Raw genomic sequence first — 8,104 nt, 5'->3', positions numbered from 1 at the left:
TAGCGTTGCAGGGGGTTGTTGTGACCAACATACAGATATATGAACACATCGCATTAAGCACTGATGCTAATGACTGGTATCTCAGAGTATCTGTATTTAAAGTACTTCAGTGTTAACACCAAATTTGAACGTGAGGCAATCATGTTAAACAAAAGTGTGAACTGAATTTGCCAGATTGTCTTTATCTAAAGAGTTGTAAGCTTCTGTAAGAACAGATAATGTATTTGAGAAGTACATTTAGGCTTATTCAATTTAGCCTTGCTTAAGGAGATGTCAATTAATATTTTCTTCCCTTTCAGCTTTTTAGAAATAGGCTTTTCTTATGAACAGTTTATGTAAAAGTCATCATGTTACCTGGCGTAGGAACTTGTTGGCAATTAAAGCATCGGGAGAAACATCTGTTTGATGACATGTTGGGCATGTATGTTCCTCAGATTCCAGTAATGCTGTTCTAATACCTGTGAATAATTAGAATAATCAAAATAGTTCTTAGCCAAACTACAAAAAATTTTGGGGTTCTAATCAATTATAAAAACACGTACACGATTCATGGGTGAATACGGTCTTGAGTCGTGAGCTTGAAGCTATAAATGTTCAACAGTATTGAAATACTAGGGCCTGAGCAGTGAGGCCCTGAACCACAGTTGACCTCTAGTTGAACCTCAAACCTAACAACATACCTAATATGTATCGTATTGATAACATATGCAATGTATTACCTTATGAATACATGCCGATTTAGGAAAGCTTTGTTGTAATACTTATAGAGCATTGCTGTAATGCTTGCTGTGTAAGTCAGCAGAAAAATGCTAATTGTGAAACAGCAGCTTCATTTGTCAAAACCAGATATGCCTGTTGCCACTAAAAACCAGATACGCCTATCGCAACTGAAAACCAGATATGCCTATCGCAACCACAGGCGTAAAAGGATGTGTGGCAAAAGGATGTGGCAGGCCCATGACAGGCTTTGCTGGGAGACACATAGTCAGGACTACCAGATACATTTACCCTTTTTTAACTTCCCTCTCGACTCCTGGCCAGACTCGAGACGAAAGTTGCCAAGGGGAAAGCCACACCAGATGTTTTTTCACAGTTTGAGATGTAAAGTTGTTTCTTCAACTGTATAAAAGCAAGGAACATTTGCAGGGAAATTTGGAAGCCTCATCTATACAGTGCACGCACTGTATAGAAATTTCCCAATTGCTGGGAAGGGTTCTCCAAATCCTCGCTGCAACCTGGCTCCCCAGCGACTGCAGATCTGGATGATGGTAACTTATGATTAAGGCAATTGGTGATGTATCTTTCTTAATCACTATCGCTAACTCTATGTAGTAATGATTAGGTGCATTACCTTATTCTATGCTTGCTATAGTAGTTCGCTTATCATTTTGCTGCTTTACTTTATCTTGCTTCAATGTTTTTTTTCATTGTATTATTTTCCTCATTATTTTATCTCTTTAAACATAAGTAAAAATAAGCTTACTTCTTTAATTTGGTGCCTGTGTCCTTTGTCCTAATCGCGCCAATTGACAAAACAAGTGCAAAAATTTTCTAGAATGCAGCAAATAACTATACAGGTTTGGTATTTCACTATTGTAACATCTGAAGATGTAGGGTGGGCTGTGTCCTTGCTTTTTCAACTAGTCTTTTTTCCACAATCTAGTACAGTGAGAAGTCACCAACCTCAAGGTTAATGAATAAAACACATCTCAAAAAAGCATTAGATAGAAGGTTTGAGTTCTGAAGGTTTTAACCAACGGTCCCAGGGAGAAGGACGTGGATTAAATGTCCAGCTACCCCTTTGCTGTAGAGCACAGTAAGCCACCAGAGCTGGTTCTATAATTTTGGATGAGAGAAAGGGATGTGGACAAACTAAATGCATTTGATATCTAACACTGTAATCACCTGCACAATTATGCACTCTTCTCATACTCATCCTTCCACATGTTTCTGCCTTTTTTTCTCTGTATGAGAAGAGCCCTTTCCTATTCAGTGCACACTTCAGTATTAAATAGAAATGGTAACGAAGGAATTTAATTGTCTTCTATTTCTGCTTTCAGAAGATCAGATGTGATGCTTTGAATTAACAAACATGGGAGTAGCACTTACATTCGTCACAATAACTGTTTCCACAGCAGGGAATAAGAACTGCATCCGTCATTATATCTTTACAAATGGGACATAACAACTCCTCTGGAATAGAATCATCTGAGGAGGAGGAGGACGGCTCCTCTGGCAAAAAAGGAGGCTTTTCCTTCTTTCCTCTAGAGTAAGCTTCCCTGGAGGGGGGGGCCGTGAGGGGGAAGGTGAGAAAGGAAAAATAAAAAAAATTAAAGATGAGTGAAGGAAATATTTTCCAAGCTTTGGATTTTATCAAGGGGAGATAGTAGATGGAATTCTTCCCACTCCACATTAGCCTTCTAAAGCTTAGGCATTTAGTTTAAACTGCTCTTCTATAGACACAACACCAGAAGAGGGAGGGGGAAACAATTTTTGTTCTGCAGAACAGTCCCATTCAGTGGAGCAACTACAAATTTTACTCATACTAGAAACATCTTTTTTTTTTTGGACAGATAGAAATCAGGTGAAATGAACCCCACCTCTCCTTTGACAGAGGGTAAACGTAAATTGCAGGCTCAGGATAAAGTTACCCTCTGAGTAATTACATTTTATAAATCAAAGAAGTCTCTGTTACAGCTTGTACAAAAGGAGATCCATGGCAGAAAACCACAAATGCTACCAACTCCTTTTTAAAACAGCCACACTTGTCAGCACACAGTAGTATTCTCCCAGTTTATAGCAACAGGGAAACTTCAGTCTGTTTCATGCATGAGATTTGATAAAAGTCAGCGGGGGAGGAAATCTCAGTTCAACTGCTATTTACTAAATTTTGGAAGAAGCCTTTGAGACATAGAACAGAAGCAAAACAAGCTTTCAAAGAAAACAACTCCAACTGTAAACATGATTGAACTGTTTTGCAGAAATACAGATTCTTAGCACACCACATGATTCGCCAGCTTCCAGGGGCATGAACAGTAGGTCCACCATAGTTTAATAATAGAAATTGTCACAGATTTTAGGGTTGAGATACTGTAATAATGCTTTGTCCCTCGTAATTACAGATGCTCGGCAACCTGGTGGCATTGCCACTCAGACATCTACGTGTAGTTTCTCTCTTTCACTTTTTGGTCAGTCCAATTAATTCCACACTTACGCATTAATAGTTGGTATGGCATATTTCCCAGAGTTTGTCAGCATAGCACCCTTTGTACTGGGATCTTTCACCTCCATCATGAAACTCATTGGGATCCCTGTGCTCTTTTTAATTCTAGGAACAGACTCAAAATTTTTGTCCTGTTAAGAAAAGCAATGCAGACATATCTCTTAAGACCCACACTCAAAATGACATTTCAGTGACTATTGTAAGCAGCAAAAGCCTTCAATCCTCTTACCTAGCTTAAGGGCTGCTCAACTTAAATACTTGTTTTCCTAAATGAATACAGCCAAGATGTTCCAAAGGCTTGAGCAGTGTTTTGAACTCATTTGACATTCTTTGGCTTAACGTCAGGTTCCTTAAGGGTGAAATATCCCTCAGCTCGCCACCCACTCAGAGAAGAGACACAAGCCTGCTCCTCCTCCAAAGCATAATTCAGAGGGAGAGCTTAATTTGGTGCTCTGAATCAGTCACTGGAGAAACTCAGATTTGCCATCTCCAGACAAAGGTTGAATTCATACCTCATACATATTCATTCAGTGACTAATGTTAAGTGGCATAAATACTCAATCAGAGGATTGTGTTGTTCACACACACAAATACTGAATAGATGGGGTCAACAGAAACACCTTAGCTTTACACAAAATACTAAAAACCGTGAACTGTCATTAAAAAGGGTTTAAACCAGAAAACTTTCCAATAACATTGAAATATATTAAAATATGGATGAAAGTTCACAGAGAAAGATCTATGGACGTAGATAATGTCTAAGACCTAGAAAGAAGAAAAGTTTCATTTATAATTCCATCTTCCCCTTGAATTTTGAGGGGCTTTGCAACATCGCCGCAGAATCTCTGTATTTCACCCCAAGAGTAACAACTCTTAATACAAGTATTAATTCACGTATTTGTTATGTCTCTGCCAAGGTAAAAAAATGAAAACCTAGGTAACGCCAGAAGTCCCCCACAATCTTACCCTATTTTCTGGGCAGTTCTTTTTATAATGGCCAAGCCCTCCGCAATGAAAGCAAGTATGTGACAGTGGAGGTGGACCCAAGGGTTTCTTCATGTAACTAGAAGTATTGGTGAAAAAAGAGAAAAAGGCATGTGTGTGAGTCTTTTGTTAAAACAAGCATCTCTACAATTTTTCCATAACCTTGAAAGAGCAGGTTTGACATGATCAGCACTTACTTGATTGGATCATATTCATGGCAAGACTGTGTCATCATAGCTTTTATTTTATCTTCTTCAGAAGCATTGGCTTCAGCCAGACTGGCCGTCTGTTTAGTAGGTAACACACATTAGAAACACATTTAAGCCCACACAGCCAAAGACAAGACCACTCACCCAATCCTGTACAGAGCAGCACAACACTACATAGGTTGCATGAGAACAGCTGCTTATATAAAATACAGTTGTCCTCAAGATGTTCTGGGGAGTCCTTATATCATTATGTGGTGTTCCTGTGCCTGTTAACCTACTTGAAAAGAGCATTCTCGGGCACTCAAAACCTTAGGCTCCGTTTGTACCTTACATAAAGATTTGCATAACCAATCCCGTTTTCTTTCAAGTAGACTGAAGCTATGTGTAGAAAAAATAATACTATCCAGTATTTTTCAACTGATTTTTCAGCTCCAGACTATTTGAAGGGGAAGATATCTTCTGTACATTTAATTGAGAGAGATGGATGCAAGTATCATTATTCATATTTTGCAGCATTAAAAGCACACACATGATTCAGGGAATTGGCTTTGTTTGCTGAAATTCAGCTTCAGCCACAGAAGCACTAAAAGGACTTAAGTGTTTTATAATCCCTCAGCAAGATAAAAGATTATTTGCAGTAAAAATTTGACCATCACATGCTGTAGGCGGTTCCAACTGCATGTCTCCCCTATTAACTTCTACATATTAAGGGATTTAACTACAGCAAGCAAACCCTGCAGCTTTTTCCAGTTGACTGTGTGCTTTCAACATACAAATTGTTACAGAAACCTTATGCGGAATCAGACCTTCAAATCATTGAAGCCAGCTGATTTTTTTTTAAGTAGTGTTTGTTCAAATGTTGTTATTACACGCTAGTCCAGATACAAGCGGGGTTTAAGAGAGTGACTGTAAACTCTTTGGACTTTCAAGCACCTATCATTCAGATCAACTACTAATGCTTTTGTTTTTATATGCATCCATTCACAAAAGCAACCAACTAGTTTCAACATTTCATTAAAAGGTTGTTTCATAGATGCAGTTTTTCTCAACAGTAACATAATCTTGACTGACATCTATGAAATAATTTCCAATAACATTTATAGAAAACTTTACAGATACTTGGCTCATTTGTTTGAACCCGAACGGTTTACGAAACACCTCCAAAAACCACAAACCATGACTAGGAATACACCAAAATTCAAATATGGCATTTCATACATAGTAATAATAAAATAGAAAACTGCTGGCACATTGTCCCTGTGCCAAGCAAGTCTGCACTAAAGAGGTTAGAGTAAGAAACAGTTTAGAGCTGCTTTATGTTGTGTTCCTGTATTTTTATGAAATAATTAATTTTTCTCCAAAGCTTAAATGTGTACACCACTTGGACAGTTTTTCACATTTTAGAGTAACACTTCACATGAGCTTACAGAACCAAGGACACGTTAAGGGACAGCACTAATGGAAACCAATTTATTTGGCTGGCCGCCTTCCCAAACATTTTTTTTTCCCCTGCCAAATATATATGTTTTAATTTCTGCAGTGAGAGGGGGAAGAAGTTACCAGAGGGAAGAGATTTCTCTGTCTCGGAAATGAACTCCCACCTTTCTTTTCAGAAGAAAGAACCCGCTCCTCTGCATCAGGCCCTGCCTTCTCTAACCTTTGTAACTCTAAAGACTGGAAATTCCATTGGCTAGCACCACGCCTTTTCACAAAAGGCAATCACTAGCGCTTTCGCAGACAAAGTTACACATTGTTGAGATAAAAAGAAAGCAATTCTGTACCAAAACATGGCATTAGGACAGTTTCAGGAGGTCAAATCTGCTAATATGCCACATGTACATATTGGTATATTCCTACAAACAACTAGGTACTTACACAATTCACACAGTCGGCGTTCAAACAAATGAGATTGTGTTGTCCACTGTACATATAGTACAACTTGTGAAATTGTGCAGCATGCAAAGAACAGATCGATAACTATAATGACCAGAAATTCAAAAATAGCCATGCAATTGTTCATGTTCCAGAAACATTTTGTATTTTAGCTGTTACAAACGTCCATAACTTGCAGCCAATTAAATTCTTCTGTGAAAATAGTGTTAGTTTCCAATGCAAAATTAACAAAATGTATGAAAAATGGTAGTAAACAGGTTCTGAAGTGCTTCTGCTTTGTGTCTTGAAGATGAGTGATATCGCAACATTACGTTGAGGCTGATAAGGTACTCCCCTGCTATCTTCCCAAACTGGGAACTACTCTTTACATGATAGTATCAAAATACACACAAATTTTAAAGTCAAAATCAACACTTTAAATTATTAAAAATTAATGTTTTGTTCACATTACAAGAGTTATCCAGCTATACATCACAGTGTAAGATTTAAAAATATGAAGCAAAGCTTTTTTTTTTTAAGCATTTGACAAGAAAATATGTATATGTACCTTAATAAGCTGGGCCAGAGGAATAGATGCAGAAGGGTCACCAATCTGTTCACAAAACATTAAGCATATATTCAACTTCTACAATCAAAACACAGCACTAGTTAACCTCTACTACAGTCTGAAAGTGCGCACTATATCCTCTGAGTGTCACTGAAAGAAGCACTTTCAACCGAGTGTCAGTTGTATTTGTTCAAAATAAAGTCCCAACCCATGACAGCTTAAGCGTGACCACGTGGTTAATGAGAAGAAACTAAAATAATCAAACCCTCCTCAGATCAACTTCTTGCTCCAGAATATCTCAGAGAGGGACCCTTGTCAAATGCTCACAACTGTTTAAAAGTCAAAGAGGTAAGGAAGCTTTCAATTTGTCGTGAAAAAGGATTTTTAAAAAATTGAAGTTTATTTGAGATGGAGAAGGAAGCATCACAACAAGAAACCTAGTTTTAAAGTGTAATTTGCAAATTAATCAGTTAATGTCTCATCATTGATGAATTCCCACAGTTATGCTTTTATGAAAGCAGCAGTTGCCTATCAAAATTAAGCACAGGGGTATCAGCTCTGTCCCTCCTGCCAATAAGTTTAAAAATGCCAAACTCACCATACCCCACAAACCCCAACTAAAAACACCGATCCAAAACATCAGCCATAAAAGTAACGTACCGCCTTGTCTAGAAAAAAAATAACTGCTCAGATTATTGAAATCAAGGTGTTTAACATGACAGAGCAGCCTATGAACACTGAGAAAATTGATTTCTTGCATTTTATTAGACCACAGGCCATACTATCCAAATTAGTTTGGGAAGTGTGAGAATTTAATATTATTCTCCTTGCTATCAGACCAAAACCCATCTCTAATGATGATGAAGACATGGATTCAGAGCACAATCCTGTAATTGTTTTCTCCATTGCAGCCACACTCCTTCTTCCCAGCTGCCTACTGGAGCAGCTTGCAGGATAAAGTCCTCCAGCCACGCGTTAGCGATGAACTGCAGTGTTTAGGGAGAACTAAAGCTGAAGCGCAGTTTTGCCACAAGTAACAAGGGTAACTCCTGTCTTGTTCCTTTTCCAGTATACTGAATTACATGATGCCACAAGCAGCAGTTAAGCTGACACCAGTAAAACATTACCAGAAAGACACTCGAATAACTGCTTATTATGTTTTAAATTCTTCAAAAACGTGGAATAAAATTTCACAGTGTAATCAGAACAGCTCTCCTCAAGAGGTCACAAAACTGATTAGAAGAGAGA

General features: G+C 38.0%; 1 protein-coding gene across 1 annotated transcript; it reads right to left on the bottom strand.

Annotated features, from left to right (window-relative positions):
• Positions 1 to 354: 354 nt before the first annotated feature.
• Positions 355 to 6,916, bottom strand: LOC104463591 (E3 ubiquitin-protein ligase RBBP6-like; the record flags this gene model as incomplete). Its single annotated transcript, XM_010075978.1, has 6 exons — positions 6,857 to 6,916; positions 4,405 to 4,493; positions 4,190 to 4,286; positions 3,215 to 3,354; positions 2,110 to 2,279; positions 355 to 458 (listed from the first exon to the last, which is right to left on the bottom strand). Coding segments are annotated over exons 1-6 (660 nt in total), but the record flags the coding sequence as incomplete, so codon positions are not given.
• Between the last annotated feature and the right edge of the window lie 1,188 nt (positions 6,917 to 8,104).

The sequence above is a fragment of the Pterocles gutturalis genome, unplaced genomic scaffold (assembly GCF_000699245.1).
Source record: "Pterocles gutturalis isolate BGI_N339 unplaced genomic scaffold, ASM69924v1 scaffold7418, whole genome shotgun sequence".
Taxonomy (NCBI): domain Eukaryota; kingdom Metazoa; phylum Chordata; class Aves; order Pterocliformes; family Pteroclidae; genus Pterocles; species Pterocles gutturalis.
The sequence above is the reverse complement of the archived record's forward strand: the minus strand, read 5'-3'. Positions and strand labels throughout refer to the sequence as shown.